General features: G+C 50.1%; 1 protein-coding gene across 8 annotated transcripts in view; it reads right to left on the bottom strand.

The window, feature by feature from the left end:
* Nucleotides 1-12,403, bottom strand: part of gek (serine/threonine-protein kinase gek) — a 336,626-nt gene extending 324,223 nt beyond the window's left edge. For all 8 annotated transcript variants that reach the window (XM_055071676.1, XM_055071677.1, XM_055071678.1 and 5 more), the window contains exon 1: nt 11,579-12,403. In XM_055071676.1, coding sequence (XP_054927651.1) covers nt 11,579-11,777 — 199 coding nt within the window. In that variant the 5' untranslated portion in view covers nt 11,778-12,403. The remainder of the gene's footprint in view (nt 1-11,578) is intronic.
* Nucleotides 12,404-17,567: the final 5,164 nt, after the last annotated feature.

Genomic DNA, 17,567 nt, shown 5'->3' with positions numbered 1-17,567 from the left:
GCTACGAAGGCGGAGCGATGGAGGCCACTGTGGAAGTGTCAAAGGTATATTAGACAGCTGGACAAGAGTGTTGCAGACTTGTAACTCGCACGGTGGGTCCGTAACTTCACAGAGAAGCACCACGCGCACGCGTGGTGCTTCTCCCTTTCCTTTCCCGCTCCCTTTCCCGCTGCATGCTCGCACGCGCGCACTATGTGGGCCAAGAAAGACGGGCCTTCCTCGCAAAAGGCGGCGGCGCCATTTATATGGCGCACCCGCTAATTGGATTAACCGCGCCTGCGGGCCCCGAATATGTATCCAATCCATGAATACTTTGTTTAGCGCAAAACGACAGAGACAAGAAAGACGACAGGACAAGGTATTCATGGATTCGCACCAACTAGCCCGCCAACGCATTGTGCTGATGTATCCAATCGTTCACTTATTTATTACAGCACAGTGCCTACAAAGCTTCGCTCAAACGGGCCTTGCACGGCTAACATGAGCCCCTCGACCTGTCGCTTGCACAGCTGGCGCAATTAAACCAGCAGCGCAGTTTTAACTGCACTCCCGCGCGCAAGCAACGCCGCGCTCACTCAGTAGCTCGCGAAGAGTAGTAGTAGTAGTAGAAAACTTTTAATGAGATCGTTTAAGAGATTCGCGGATTCGAAGCCTCCGTCGTCTTCTTGGCGCCGGCGACTTGAGGCTTCTCTTCAGCAAGGTTGGGCCCCTAGTCCAGGGCTCCACTGAGTCGCGCTGCATCAGCAGCGTGCCGCACTAAGGCCCTTTGGGCCGCGAGCTCGCTGCTGGTGAGCCGGCTCTCCCATTGCTCCGCACTCGGGAATTCGTGTTGGTGGAATGCTTTATTTCGTTCGCACTCCCATGTGATGTGGTATAGTGTGGGTGTGTTGCCGCACCAGGGGCAGTTTGCTCTGTATTGTGTTGGTGACATCTTGTTATAGATGTACAAGTTGGGGAAGGAGTTTGTTTGTAGCCTACGCCACCCGACTGCTTCCTCCCTAGTGAGGGCTTTGTGTGGTGGTGGGTACTTGAATCTAGTCCCCCTGTATAGTTGTAATGTCTCTGTGTATCCCCCCTCGCATGCTAGTAGCTGAAGCTCCAGAACATCTGACATGCCTGCTCGGTATGTAAGCCCTCGAGCTAGGCTGTCTGCTCTTTCGTTCCCCGCTACTCCTGCGTGGCCTGGGACCCAGATTATGTGTTGTATGGGTGTCTGCTCAGCAGAGGCTGCTGCCCCACTGATTATCCTGAGGGCCATGCCGCTAATTCTGCCCTTCGTATAGTTTTTACACGTGTCTTTCGAGTCTGTTAAGATGTTTAAGGATCGGCCTTTCCTATAGCCTTCTGCTACCGCCAGCGCGACGGCAATTTCCTCGGCCTCCGTTATGCCCACGACCTCCACTGAGGCGCATGTGGCCATGTCTCCTGTGCTATTAACTACCACCGTAGCGGCTAAGCGCTTCCCTGCATGTACGTACATGGAGGCGTCCGTATAGACTGTGTTCTCTGACCGGCCTAGCCTCCTTTCTAGCTGCTCGGCCCTTGCTGTTCGTCTGTCCTCGTGTAGGTTAGGATCCATGTTTTTAGGCAGGGGTCCTACATTAAAGGTCTTTCTAAGGTCGTCCGGTACGTCCGCGTATCTGTCTACCAGTCCGCACGTGTTCCGACCCAACCTTCTCAGGAGCGCCCTTCCCGTAGAGGAGCCTCTGAGTCTGATGAGTTGTGCCCCCAATTGAGCCTCGGCAAGCTCATCGAAGGTATTGCTGATTCCGAGTTGGAGTAGCTTCTCGTTTGATGCGTTTCTGGGCAGGTGTAGAGCAATCTTGTATGCCTTCCTGAGAATACAGTCGGCTTGCTCTCGCTCCGCCTTTGTTGTTGCGTGGTAGGGCAAGGAGTACATAACTCTGCTAACGATTAGGCTGTTGACGAGTTTGAGGGTATCTTCTTCTTTCATCCCGTACCTTCTCTGGGAGACTCTACTGATCATTCTGCCAACCTGCTCCGCGGCTCTTCTCAGCAGGCTGATGGTATGGCTGCATTTTCGGCTGCTCTGCAGCCACATGCCTAGGATTCGTACCATGTTCTGCTCTGGGATCAATTGCCCCTCTAGAACTACTTCCAGCGAGGCTTTGGTAGGATTTCTTCCGATCCTGATGATTTCCGACTTCTCCGTCGAACATCTGAGGCCTCTCTCCCTGACGTAGGTCTCTACGCAGGTCGCAGCTTCTTGTAGTCTGTCCTGCTTCTCCCCTAACGATCCTTGGGTGACCCACACCGTGATGTCGTCGGCGTACATCGCGTGTTGGATCCCCGGGATTTCCTTGAGGCGTCTTGCTAGCCCGATCATCGCCATATTGAACAGGACGGGCGATATCACGGAGCCTTGGGGTGTTCCTTTGCAAGGCGTGGTGAAGACGTCGCTTCTCAGCTCGCCTAGTCCCACGGTCGCTGTTCTGTCGCTCAGGAAGGCCCTGATGTAGTCGTGGGTTCTTCCCCCGCAGTTGGTGTTGTTGATGCCTTCCATGATGGCGGCGTGGCTCACGTTGTCGAAGGCTCCCTTTATGTCGAGGGCCATGACAACGTTTTCGCCACTTCTCGGCATTTTCTCGAGTACTTCCTCCTTGAGTTGGAGTAGTACGTCCTGCGTAGACAGGTGGGCTCGGAACCCGTACATGCTGTCTGGGTACAGTTGGTTCCTCTCTAGGTGCGACTGGATCCTTCTTGTGATTACTTTCTCGTACATCTTGCCCAGGCACGACGTGAGGGAGATCGGCCTGAGGTTCTCGACCTGGAGTTTCTTGCCTGGCTTCGGGATCATTACCACTACCGCGTGTTTCCACTCGGCCGGCACTTTTCCTTCGTGCCAGAGCTTGTTGAAGTAGGCTGTGAGCTGATCTATGGCGCCATCGCTGAGGTTTCGTATGAGCGAGTTCTTGATTCTGTCCGCCCCCGCTGCTGTGTTTTTTGTTGCCGACCTGATCGCCTCGACGACTTCCTCTCTCGTTATGGGCCGATCCATGGTGGGATTCTCTTCGTCCTGGTACTCTTCTTGGTAGCTTTCGACCTGGTCTCTGCCGTAGCATTTGACCCGGACTTCCTCGAGTAGCTGTTCGTCCGTGCCCGTGTACTGGTGCACCAGCCTCTGAATCGATTTGCCGCTTTCTGATTTGTTCTTGCTCGGGTCCATGAGGGACTTGAGGATCTGCCACGTCCTGGCCGTGCTGAGGGTGCCGTTCAGCGCGTTGCTGAATTGCTGCCATCCTTGCCTAGCCAGCTGCGTTGCATACTCCTCCGCTTGTTTAGTTATTTCGGCTATTTTAATCTTTAGCTTCCTATTGAACTTCTGTCTTTTTTAATGCTTGGTGAGGCCGCGTCTCGCCTCCCATAGCTTGAGGAGCCGCTTGTCCACCTCCGGAGTTTGTTCGGTTCTATCCACCTCTTTAGTATAGAGTTCTTGGATCTGTCTGAGTTGCTGGCTCCACTCCTCCGCAGATACAATGTCGCCCTTGATCTGCTTGCAGTGTGCTCTGAAGGCGTCCCAGTCCGTTAGGCGGACCTTGCCTATTTTCCGCTTGATATTGTTTGCGGTTGTGCTGATCCTTATTATGTGGTGGTCGCTTCCAAGGTTCTCGAGCAGGTTCTCCCATTCTGCTTGTCTGGCGCCCCTTACGAAGGTTAAGTCAGGGCACGTGTCTGAACTGACGCTGTTCCCCTGTCTAGTTGGGTGGTGTTCGTCGGTTAGCAATTCGCACTCTGCCTGTTCTGCTGCAGCGCAAATGCCACGTCCCTTCTTGTCGTCTTTATTGTAGCCCCACCTCGGGCTCTTGGCGTTGAAATCACCTGCTATTACTAGGGTGTTGTTCCCCGCGAACTTTTTCGCCTCCGTAAAGAGCCTAATAAAGTCCCCATCTTTCTGTCTGGGCGGGCTGTATAGGTTTATAATATAAGTGCTTTTAGATCGTGCTTTCTTTTTGGGGATTATCTCCGTGATCACGTGTTCGATCCGGGTGTCCTTTATTTCGTTATGTGCTATGGCTACTACTTGTTTGCTAATGAGAGTTGCCGTACGGCCATTTTCCTGACACGTGTAGCCCCTAAGCGTAGGGGTGCAGTTTGTTTCCTGTAGCATAATTACGTCTGGTGGGGTTCCTCTGGCATAGATGAATTGCTGCAGGAGGCCTTGTTTTTGCCTGTACCCCCTGCAGTTCCACTGCCACATCTCTAATTGTTGGAGGCGTTCTGCCATGATGGGTTACCATTATTTGCGTTGGGGGTTTCTGTGCCGAACCTGCGTTCGTTAAGTAATCTGTCTCTAGCATCATTGGTTATTCTCTGTGTGTTTTGGCTCTTGATGTGCGTCCTGACATTCTGTTCTAACAGGGCAAACTTTTGTTGTCCCTGCTGCATTTCGCTTTTTAACTGCTGCATCTGCTCTTGCATCTGCCTCTGCATGTTCATCATGAAGGTTTTAAGGTCATCGTTGGAGGTCCCTCCCTCGTGGTGTTGTTGCCCCGTCTCCATCGCCCTAGGCGGTGGGGTCAGAGTCCTAGGCGGGGCATAGCCTGTCCTCGATTCACGTAGTTCTCTGATAACCTCGCTTAGCTGCTTCCTAAGCTGCTCAAGTTCACGTTTAAGTGTCGTATTTTCCTCCGCTAGCTGTTTCTCGCGTGCGGTTTGTGTGTTGTTTGTGTTCGAGTGCGGAGCAAAGAGTGATTTGGGAGGGCCGTCTCCCCAGCTCACCTTAACGCCGCCGCTCTTCTTCTTTTGCTGTCTCTGCCCTTGCGTCTGCTTCTGCTGTTGCTTGTCGTTGCCGCCCAGGGGTGGGAAGGACTCGTCCTTTTCGGATCCCCGGCTCTGGCTCCGGTTCCGGCTGCCCCCGCGGCTGCTCCGGCCCGACTCCTGACTCTCGTCACGGAACCATCTTGGTGTTCTTCCCCGGCTGCGGCCCCGGCTACGGCGTTGCTGCTGCAGGGGGCCCCACCGCAGCTCGCTCGCCGACTTGAGTCGCTGTTTGCAGTCTCTCGTGCCCGCCACGTGGTCGCCGCCACACAGCAGGCATTTGGGTGTGCATGGGTGGTCTGCCGCCGGGTTCTGGAGACCGCACTGTCTGCAGGCCCTAGTCTCCGGATTCGGGCAGACGTCCATTCGGTGCCCCTGTTGGCCGCAGGTGTAGCATACCTGCCTCGTGGGCCGGTACGGGTAGCACCAAAATTCTCCGCTGTGGTAGAGAACTTGCTTCGGGAGGGTGGGGCCGTCGAAGGTGATGATGGCCGTGCTGGATCTCCCGAGCATTCTGGCTGTTAGGATCTTCACGCCTTGCGTGCGAACTCTGAGGCTTGCCTTGAGTTCCTCGGGCGAAGTCTCCGGATCCACTCCGTGGATCACCCCGCGTAGCGTGCCGTCCGGCGCCGCTACGTGTGCGTTTACGGCGTAGTTCTTGCCTCCGAAGCTCAGCTGCTTGATGCGCATAATCTTCTTGGCCGCTTCTTCGTTGCTGGTGCTCACAATTATGATGTTCGATCCAATGCGCAGCCGGATGATCAGGTCTTCTTCCTTACATCCCCGCTCGGTAGCCGCGACTACCGCCCGCGCCACGTGGTGTTGGTGCAAGTCTCTGACTGCGAGTCCTCTCGGCCGGAGGACGATTTTAAAGTCGTCTCTGGGGAGCGGAGGCAGGCGTCGCCTCGGCGCTCCCTCCCTCTCCTTCTTCTCCGCCGCGGCTGGCGCGCCAGCTGCGTTCTTCGTCGCCCCTGAAAAAGGCGCGCAATCTAGGCCGTTTCCCGCCAAGACTTGCTGCTTGCCGCCGCCGTCTTGGCGTTTCCGTTGTTTCTTCGACATGGCGACTATCCAGTCGTCTTCTTTTTCTCTGTCGATTCCGCTTACTTGTGAGCGTTGGATCGTTGAGGTGCTGCTTCCCGGGGCTTGGATCCCTGCTGCAGCGAGGCCGTCTCGGTCTTGCTGCATGTGGGCCATTTCGATGGTGTCGTGGAAGTCTTCTTCCATGTTTTCCTGGGATTCAGCCGAAAATCTTGTCGGTCTTAAGGTCACGGGTTGGTCGTAGCTCGGATTGCTCGTTCGGGACATCGCTCCAAAGCGTCTTCACCGCGGGCCGAAGCCGGGAAGGACGCGGAGCCCCGTACGTAACGCCCTGCCGACCACGTGGGAACTTCAAATGCCGATAAAATCCGAAAAAAGGGGACCCACCGGCTTGAAATTGGTATCCTCGTGGTCCTCTTCACTTCCGACGTCGATTCCGACCAGAATTTCGGTAGTCCGATGGGATTAACCGGGTCAAAGGACCCCAAAATCACGGAGCGCATGTGAAGCACGTCCGCACTCTTCGGCGAACGCAGCGTTCCCCCCCCTCGCGAAGAAGATACGCCGCCGGCTAAATAAAGGCCGGCCGCCACTGCATTAATCCCAAACAAATTGGATCGGCGGCCGTCGATGCGTTGCACTAGCGACCCAGATGGACCGTTCTTGTCCTAAATCGCGCCTACAATCCTCTCTTTTTGGCGACAAAAAAAAAAAAAAAAAAAAAAAAAAAAAGACACCGGTATCGAAGGCGAGCTCATTTCAGCAGTGGTGTACCTGCGGGAACGTCCGATTGCCGCGATGTTGCGAGACCGCGAATGAACGGTATCACTTACCACACCGGTGTTTCTACGTTCAAGTAGTATTTAAAAATTGCGCCTTCGAAACGATAGAGCGTCCCTTCGGAGACACGCCGATAGCGGTGCCGACCGCGGGGTGACGGGTGATACGGTTTAATTAGTCGGTAATCGCCAAAGATGCATTACATAGCTTTCAAACTTTGCTTCAGCGGGCTCGTCGTAATTTGGAAATTTAAGCAATCTCTCCGTACAAACCATATGAACTTATGGATCTAAAAAAAAAAAAAAAAAAAAATGCTTTTATCTGCGGAACTGCAGCACGACGATATGCGGCTGCCAGAGCGCGCGAAACCGAAACTGGGACGCTGCAGCGAACGCAGAGCCCTCGAGGCCGCGTTCTGCTTACGTCACCCAGCAGCGGGCCGCGAGCGCGCTGGGCTCCTTCGGGCCTGGCTAGTGCTCCGTGGGAGATCACAAATGCAACGCGCGGTGCAGTACGCCAAAGGAGCCGAACTCGTTTAGAGAACCTGTGCTGCGCCACAACGGCTCGGATAAGACAAGACACTTTAGAACCAGTGACGTCACACTTACTGCTATGAGATTTCGACATGAAATTAATAAGAAAAAAGAAAATTATAACTAAGACTCAGTTTCTCTCCCATTCAACCTATCGCCGCGATACTATCGAAAATTGAGCTTTTGAAACAATACTTTATGAAACTAAACTGATCCAGTGTTTCTCTTTAATGTGCCTTTAAGTGGCCCGCCCGTGCACTTTTGGGTAATCAAGGCTGCATCTGCGACAACGCTTAGCCAGTTGTCCATATGTGTCATACAGACCTTACAGGCCAATGGTGCTATACTGGACGTCACCATATTGTGCAATTCTATAATGACGGCATTATGGCACAACCAGGCCTCACGACATGGCGGAATTTGACTTCCCCAATAGCACTGCGCAGATGGAAAATTGCAATTTCAACAGCAACGCAGTTAGTGACATTACACCGAGCTATGTTTCCCCGTCGTGCGTTTGAAGGAAAGAGGACGAAAGCATCCCTTTGCTGTCATCTGCGAGCAAAGAAAAGGACGTGTTGAGTATTTCAAGAAAGCAACGAGGCGGTGATATTAATAAGACGACACAACGTAATATTCTACTCGACATAATTTGAATCACGGAACGTTCAGATGTGCAAAACTACGTACGTATGGCCTACTCACGGGCCTTACAAAACAAATAGCCTAGGCAGCTTATTTTTCTACGTAAAGTGGCATTACCTTAAGCGGCGTGAATTTAAGATAGCTAAGTGATCGTTTCAGTCTGTCCCAACTTTTTTTTTTTTTTTTTTTGAAGGGTTACGAGCGTGAAGCTGTTCTTCCTGGCAATTTTTCCACATTAGTGGGATCATATACAATCGGCTAGTAGCGGCTCAGGTCACAATTAAGCTGTCATTTACAGCCTTTCTCTACTAGTAGCCAGCATCACGCACATTAACTTTTTGATGTAAAGAAACTATCATTTCCGCGGTTAATGCAAACACGGGTGGCGGAATAATTTTCACTCAACGCCGGCGTCACACGACTGAAGAAACCGAGACACCACACCGCGTGTTCGCGTCACATTGTTCGAGAAATCGAAACTGCTTCTTGTCGAATACGGACACGCGCCTACGGCGTCGCGGTCCTTCTCTCCGTACAACCTCACCCTGCGGCCTGTAACAACGGCGAGGGCTTGGTCTTTGGCGCCTGCTGTAAACCACAGTTGTCACAAGGCAGATGAGACAGGGCGTATGCCCGATCCGTACGGGTGCGCCAAATGAGCTCGCCATTGAGCTGCGCGGACGATGCGAGATACCTCGCTACCCGCGTATCCAGAAGCACCAGGTGGATGCCGCAACATCGCCGATCGTTCCCAAGCGATAAGGGATCCAGTGAGCGCGAAGTTGAGAGCCTGCTCTGCCTGCAGCCAGCGCATCGAACGGGCGCGTTTCGAACGGCCGCTGCACGGTCGTGGACGCAGTAGAAAGGTTACGCTTGTTCAGCCATTATTAACGTCCGGATTCTTGCAAAAAAAGCACAATAAACACGGGCACGTAAGACGCTTGTGGTACGCCTGTCCTCTACGTCACGTGTTTATTACGTTGTTTCCAGCCCATGGCAGGCTTTCAGCGCATAATTGCACAGAAATCAATGTAACGAAAAAAATAGAGACAGCGGTGTCTTTCAGCTAATCCTTATTCACAAGCATGCAGACATATTACATTCATGACCTCAATAAAACAACATAAAACCGCCAATCAACCAGAAGGAAAAATACGTGCGATGACACGTGTCAAAGAAACGTACCGGATTGATGAACGCATAAACACGCACATGTTTGCGAATAGTTGGAAGACGACCCTCTGTGTTTTCTTTCTCGTGGTTTCTGTGTAATTCTGTGGGCATATTCTGCCATGGATTCGCAATTGCAATTCACCCAAATCGAAACCTCTTTCCAGACAGCATCCAAGTAACCCACTTTTAGTCAGTTGTGTGTGCTTTCGTTTACAACGTTACGAACTTATAAGTTAGCTTGTTTAGTGCACAAGATACTTTACACCAACTCTTCCTTTCCTAATAACATATTTACTTTCCCACGTCTGCCCATTAGACGAGGAACTAATGGCAATTTAAATCTTCCCAGTTGCAGCAATGTGTACAGATAAAGCCTGCTGGAGCTTTTTGATACACTAGGCAATCTTTGCCAGCTACATGTGCCCTGCTGGAGCAGTACTTGTAAAAAAATTGAGTCTATCGTCGCGACGAAAAAAGCGCCCTGCGACTCCTGCAACACCAGTCACAACCTTGCCGTGCGCAAACCTGTAAATTTGTGCCCATAGAAATAAAAATTGCCATAAGCTTTGAGCTTGCTCGTAAACAGTTTCACCTCTGTAATCAAGCAGCACAAATTATTTTCTTCGCGGTTGCTGTCCATGTTCTTGCTTTTGGACACAGTGTCACTGGTTAAATGAATATATCTCCCTTTCTTAAAAATGTGTATTTTTTAATGGGCCTGTAGCTAACCTACAGAGGCCCTTTTGTGCTGGACCGGGAACACTCCGGAAAGGTTATTGGTCAAAATACGCCTCTTATTTTTGACATTATACGATTAGGAAACATTATACATTAAGAACTACTATGAAAATTGCAGACATTACTTAAAATATTAAAGCAATCAATTGCTGGCAATGCACAACACTGTGGATGTAGGCACACAACATCGCTTTTTCTTTTCTTCTGAAAATTTTTTTGACGATGTAACATGAAAATCGACAATTTTTCGTCTAAATTTTTTCTGCTACTGTACCTTCTTACATATTTCAGCTGCTTTTGTTTTATGTAATTACGCAGTAAAAACAGCAGCTCCCATATAAGTGTTCTTCCTATACGGTAGGGACCCTTCAACAAATTTGTTAGGTCCCAAAAGTGTGTACATTGTAACTGTACAGCCTATTTATGTTAAATAAACTTCCAAACTATTGGTTGATTGATTGATGCTTAACGGGATTTTACACCAGACCGCACTTGGACCGTTCTGATTTTTTTTTAATCTGGGACTGGCAGTCCAGTTTCCCCGTATTCACACGCGTTCAGATGTAATCGCAAATCGTTCTTCAGACGGAGTGCATCATCTAAATCGCCCCACTTTTGCGCGAACAGTCAAACAGGCCATTTTTCTTGTTGAGCTCGCTGTTTCTGCGAGATACTGCAGCGAAAACAAAGACACACACACACGAGCAAAATCTTGAGCAACGTATGCCGGCAAAGAAATCTGGCACCACGTTTAGAACGAGAACACACACACACAAGCAATGCCAAAACATTAGGCGGTGATTGAAGACGGCGTTTCCGGGGTTCAACTTCCCATCTGCACAGGAGCGATAAACGTCCATTTAGGTCATGGGAACACGATGGGTCACTTACGCGAGGATACACGAATGTAAACCTAGATTACGGTCCAGAATGAAGGCTACTAATTTCGTTTTTGTCTCTATCCACTACCGCTACCAGCAGTGCTGCTCATCTCATCAACGTCACGACACATACCTCTGTATCGAGACACAAAATGTGCATTAAGAACGAGTGAAGTATAGCTTCGTGCGATGTTCGTCTCGTAAATGACAGTTTCTTTATTCACTCCTCGTCCTATATATATATATATATATATATATATATATATATATATATATATATATATATATATATATATATATATATATAACAATGACAGCACCTCATTTATTTCTGACATACTTGGCAGGCACAGTCGGGCGTGAGCGCTTAAATTCTCTGCTGCGGCGCCCTAAATTATTTTCACTGTAAATAAGTTTCGCAACGATTATCAGCGACACAACCACCTGTCGTCAGGGTAACCGCGCGACGATATGTCAACATTCGACGCCCGTCCGTCAAGGTGCCAACGAACTTCGGAGGGGCCTCTCGCCAAAGGTCGTTGTTTACGGCCAGATTTAGGACCCCCGCGGACTCTCGGCAGCGGCTTGAATGGCTAAAATTAGACAGCACGATGTGAAAGACGGTTCCGCTCTGGGGATGCCCGGAGAGCTTTTTTCAAGCTGCGAGCGGGCGGGTTGAATCGAGCGAGACCGGTACGCCAACTGCCGATCGGTCCAAAAGCCGCACTCTTATATTGTCTGGGGAACTGTACCGAGCGACTGCTCGCACCTGCTTGCTAAATGAGCAGCACAATGGACAAGCAAGCGTCCTTCATAAAGGATTGGTTGAAGCGAGAACCGAAAGGTCGCTTTTCACATCCAAGACGGTAGTGGTCGTGCCAGAAACGTCGTAAGAAACGTATGTAATGCTTAAGCTTATTTCAGAACTGCAATGTTAGCAAGGCAAAGTGACGCAAGGCACGCCGGCCAGCGCGACGGAATAGGCACTGTTTAGGAACTCGTTCCACTCACCGTATTCTACGAAGTTGGTCATGGTCTTCTCCTTTCGCAACGAAGAGTTGCAGCACTCATCGTACAGCACGATTAACACGTCCAGGAGACCTTCGACCGTGAATGCTTTGCCGCTGACCAACACCGGTCCGCCCAGGAACATCTGTTCCAACTCGCGGATACGGTCGTCCGGACAGCGGGTGTCCGTCCGCTTGGACATCGCGGCTCACCAACGATGGTCCAAACTCTAAGAAGCTGTGTTTGCGTTCAGCCGATCGCTTATCCGGATCATGCGAAGCGCCGTACCGCCCCGACTGTACGCAGGGGGACTCGGACGCAGACGACAAACACTCGCTGGCCCCCTGGAGATGCGGGCATTCCGGAGACGGCACAATATCGGAGCTCACGGCCACGCACAAACGCCGTCTGTGTGACGCCGATGGAACATGATGCGTTCAATCTAGCTCCGAGGGAAACATCGCGAGCGCGACGCATACACCACGCACACACGACGCACAAAAACCACACACACAAGAAAACCGCACTTCACGCCCGCTTAGGCTTAGTGGCCGCCGCACGCAAAGACCGAGCGCCTGTGAGGTGTGGGCAGCGTAAACGAGATGAGTCGTCCGTGTTGGTGTGTTCGGATAGTCTTGTTGAGAGAGCACGTAGAGCCGCAATAAAGCCGAGGAGTTGAAGTTGCGCTCTTCAACTAAAATCGCGGGCTTGCCTACGCCATTATAAAAATAATATATCCAACGAAGCAGAGCTGAAAAGAAAATGCTACTGCTAAACCTGTCAAGCTACGCGCACTCACTCGCGCATCCGCTGCTTCCATCCGCATACTCGGCCAATGGCGGATCTCGCGTGCAGAACGTTGGGATTGTAAGTTTCAGAAAAACGCCAATAGAGTACGCGACATTCGAAAACGAAAGTGAAACTGGTTGTTGGTTGATTCTGAGCTAATTATTAATTAAAATTGTTGTACAAAACAAGAAAGTGGCAGGACTGGAGCGAAAAAACCTGAAAACAAACACGATACTTGAACGTGTGGGAAATTGGTGATGTCCAAAACCCAACGTGTATGACGTAATTCTGATTTTCGCAATCGCTTCTGCCGCATTCAAACAGAAAAAGCATAGCCTTCAAGATTTGCATCTGTTTATTTAGAACAGTGGTAATTGTAGATTACAAGGAGATGCCTTCATCCTGCAGTGAACATAAAAATAAGCTGATGATAAAATGATAATGATTTAGAGAAGGGGCGTTAAATTTGGAACACCTATGGTAGAATCTATCGGAAAAATTGTGTACTTATTTAATGACGACATTTAACTTATCTAAACGTAAATTTTGGAGAAATGTAAGTTTGAGGAAGGTTAGCGCCAGTTAGCGCTTCAGGCGAGCGTCTAAAACCCTGTGTGTCCAAAATCCCTCCAAAGTGGCCGAGAACAGGCAAGAGCACAGCTAGCCACCCTAGCACAGCTTTAAAGATTCAAACTTTAACTCCAGAGGGCGCCACCTTATGAGGCGTGGCCATAGAGTTTCCTACAAAATTTTTTGTAGGAAACTCTATGGGCGTGGCGATAGCGCGGACAGGACGTAGATTTAGACGATTCGGCCTGTGGATTCGGCAAATCGCTATCGCACCGGGGCGCCCCGATGCGCCGTTTCTTCCAATCACGGTTCCACCAAAGTAACCAAAGTTCCCCGGTGTGATTTGCCGAATTCACCATGAAATCTGGCGTATATGACACCTTTTCGGCTCACAAAATCACTTAACTTGCATACGCATTCAACCAGCAACATCATAGCCCTTAAGATTGGCAATTCAAATTAACACCGGTTTTCTTAAATACCGAAATTTACAATCCAGTAATAGAGTTTTCTAAAATCCTAGAATGGGGGTGTAGGTCTAGTGGACGCCTAGGGGAGCGCCGAGGGTGCTGCAAATAACTTTAAAATTGCTGCTCCATTCCATAGTTAGCACGCAACAAACGCTACGAAAGTCGACTCTGGTCTCTCTCAGTGACGGATTAGATCGGCAATACTTTCGACAGAATAACTAGTACGCATACCACAGCTACACTTGTGAACTTAAGGTGTTGGTAGTGTTGAGCCATAGAATAAAGAACCAACTTTGCGCTTAGTGACGCAAGTTGGCGCCGCCGCGCTCCCACTCTTAACAGTCAAGCCATAACAGTCAAGGGGAAGAGAAATGCAGCCATAATGAAGCACAGAGCGCTATGGGGATACAATAGGTACGAGGTCCTCCGAGGTATGTGAAAAGGGGTAATGGTTCCAGGACTTACTTTTGGAAATGCGGTTGTTTGCTTTAAATCAGGGGTGCAATCAGGACTCGACGGGAACCAAAGGTCAGTGGGTCGCCTCGCATTGGGCGCTCACGGGAAGACTACAAATGAAGCTGTGCAAGGGGATATGGGCTGGACTAGTTTTGAAGTGAAGGAAGCTCGCAGTAAAATTGAGTATGAAGAACGGCTGAGGAATATGGAGGAAAGTAAATGGGCTGGGAGAGTGTTCAGGTATCTGTACAGGCAAAACATATTGATTCACAGTGGAGGAAAAGAACTAGGAAGCTTACCAGCAAGTATGCGGCCTGTGGGGTGGGCAACACAGCAACAAAGAAGGTCAAGCGGAAAGTCAGAGAGGCTGAATTAATCTCATGGGTAGCGGCAATGGAAAAGAAACCTGCCATGAGTAACTACTTAAGAGGAAAAAACGGAATTAGGAAAGAAACCATTTATGATAACTCAAAGGGAAGCTCATTACTTTTCGAAGCGAGATCGGGATGCCTTAGAACACGCACCTATAAAGCGAGATATAAGAAGGAAGAAGAAGCATGTGCTTGCTGCGGTAAAGCTAGGGAAACGACGGAGCATATTTTATTAGAATGTGAAGACGTGTACCCAGCGGTCGATTTAGGCACCACTGGCCTCCTTGAAGCCCTTGGGTTCAGCGGGAGCAGTGGTCAAGCAAACAGGTCCGCAATAGACATCAGTAAGAGGCGATTGGAGGATTGGTGGAAGAAAACTAGGGAAACGACAAAAGACGGAGACGTACAAAAGCACAGTTCGCAATAGGGGATCAGAAAATTTGGACGTGGTAGTTCATAGTGTTTTTTTTTTTTTGTTTCATTGGTTAACCTAGGTAGGATATTAGGCAGCATAGTAGCAAGAGCTTGGTGGCGCAAGCCACCGCCCCGTTCCAAAGGGGACGCTCATAACATCCATCCACCCATCCATCTTTGGATTGGCGCGACTCGATACGTGCTTGCGCTCGCAGTTCGGAGCACAGATTGGTGTGCGCCTGCTTTTCGCACTGGTTCTATGTCGCTCGCTCTAGGCGTCGGCTAGCGTCATGACTAGCGCAGACGTGCTTTTTGCCGCGTATTTAAGCACGCAGGAATGCCGGAAAATATACATGCAAAGGAACAGGAACGGTGTAAGAATATTATCATAATATTCTTGCACCGTGGGGACAGGAAACTACGCTTTATTTTCCTTTAGTTTGTGATGTACCTGCACACTGGGTAGCGCCGAGCGATAGTTTCTAACAAACGCAGAAAATAGTCTTCGCAGCGCGCGTGGCCGTTAATTGACTGCCGGGTGCAGTTGCGATGAGGAGGTGGCGCTTCACTTTTTGCCAATACCTTGCTATTAAAAAAAAAAAATTATGGGGTTTTACGAGTCAAAACAACGATCTGATCAGGCCCGCCGTAGTAGGGAATTCCGGTAATTTGGACCACCTGGGGTTCTTTAACGTGCACCTAAACTAAGTACACGGGTGTTTTCGCGTCGCCTCCATCTAAATGCGGGTGCCGTGGCCAGAATTCGATTCCGGGACCTCGTGCTTGGCAGCCCAACACGTCCATAGCCACTAAGCAACCACGACGGTTTTTTTTTTTTTTCGTGTGAGTGTTTGTGTGATGGGGTCCACAAAGTTGTTAGAAGATATCGCTCGGCGCTACCCAGTGTGAAGGTACATCACAAAGTAAAGGGAAAATAAAACGCAGTGTCCTGTTCCTTTGCTTGCATGTTTTTCCGCCATTCCTGCGTGTTTACATGCACGGTAAGGCCACGGCAAAACACTTCTCCGCTTGCCGACGCACACTTCGTCTTTAAGCGCGAGCGGCGAGCGCTCTGTTAAAAGTCCAGTACGAAAAGGAGGCGCACAGCTGTCTGTGCTTACAAGGTAAGCGCACGGCAAAAGACGCGTCCGCGCTCGCCGACACATTTTAGCGCGAGCAGCGAGCGACCTGTTGAAAGCAATCTGCAAAACTCTATAGACATCTTCATAGGGGGAAGAAGATTCCGGAGGTATACCATGTTAATATCCTTGGCATGTGGATACAAAGCAACTGTCGTGTGGATCACACAATCAGACAGCTGGCAAACACTACAGCTCAGATCACGAGGATGATCGCAAGAATCTCAAACAGACGACGAGGTATGAAGGAAGAGGACACATGTAGGCTAATACAGGCCCTCGTGGTCAGTAGGATTGTATACGGTGTCCCCTACCAAACACCGCTCGAGCAGGAAAAAGAACAATTAGAGGCAATCCTTAGGAAAGCTTACAAATGCGCTCTCGGACTGCCAGTCAACACCTCGACGGACATAAACAGCACAGAGCAAGAACACATAGAAGCTCACCTTCTCGCGCAGAAAATGAGATTCATGCTGACTCCAACGGGTAGGAACACGCTGAAGATACTGGTTATGAGGGATGCTTGCAGAGAAATTAACAACACGGAAAGCATAACTAAAGAGATTCGAGAGATCATTGAGATCAGCCAGATACCTAGAAACATGCACCCTAAAATACACAAGGCCAGAAGAAAGGCAAGATCAGAAGCACACAACAGATATTTCGCGGGGAGAAAAGATGTGTTATACGTCGACGTGACCACTTACAAAGAACACTCCGGGGCGGTAGTCAGCATTGTTGATCACCAGCTTAGAGAAATCAGTTGCGCTTTGATCAAAGGCAACATCATCCTCGAGGCTGAGGAAACGGCAATTGCACTCACCATCACCCACCAGGGCGAAGAGGCCACTACAGCAATACTTACGGACTAGCAAGAAGCGTGAAGAAGGTACAGCAGTGGACGCATATCCACTGCGGCCATCCGCATACTCAAGACGAGAAAAATCACTTTTTCGCGATGCTTCATTATGTGGACACCAGGTCATGAGACTGTGACAGGGAACCAGTGTGCCAACGCCCGAGCATACGCCAACCGGGGGGCGCACCACTACGGTGAACCGGACAGTCACCAGACGCTATAGAGCAATTTTAGAAAACCAAAAAGCCCTAAGGAGGATCTACCCCCCTTCCCACAAAGACCCTAGTAGAGAGCAGTCGGTTGTATGGAGACAACTGCAGACTAATACATACCCCAATCTGAGTCTGCTCAGCAAAATCTATCCGTCAACATATGACAATAAATGCCTGCTATGCGGGGAACACGCAACACTTTACCACGTTACATGGGCCTGCCAAAAGCCAAAGGTAGCGCCAGTACACAAAACACCAACACCGGAGCAGTGGGAGGCTGCGCTGTCCTGCTAAAAGCCTGAAGAACAGCTCAAGCTGTTTGACAGAGCTAGCAAGATGGCAAAGGCCACAGGGGCCCTGGACTGAGGGCTCCACCTTTGCCGGTATGCCTCCTTTGTGCAAATGAAGTTTTTCATTCATTTATTGTAAGCCCAGCAGTAGAATAAAGAACCAGCAGGCGCACACCAATCTACGCTCAGAAAAGTGCGCGCAAGCATGTAGCGAGCCGCGCCAATCCAATCGAGAAGACGGAGAAGGGGGAATACGTCATTACCCAAGGTGTCTCGGTCGCGAGCGCAATCGGTTAGGTCACGGCCACACCAGCAAGAAAAAGCACAAGCAGAGAAAACAGCGACATTATCTTGCCGTGGAGCGAATGTTTCCTACACGCCTTTCATAAGCGAAGCATTATTTTTCGGTCATGAATGCACTA

The sequence above is a fragment of the Dermacentor andersoni genome, chromosome 7, assembly GCF_023375885.2.
Source record: "Dermacentor andersoni chromosome 7, qqDerAnde1_hic_scaffold, whole genome shotgun sequence".
Taxonomy (NCBI): Eukaryota; Metazoa; Arthropoda; class Arachnida; order Ixodida; family Ixodidae; genus Dermacentor; species Dermacentor andersoni.
The sequence above is the reverse complement of the archived record's forward strand: the minus strand, read 5'-3'. Positions and strand labels throughout refer to the sequence as shown.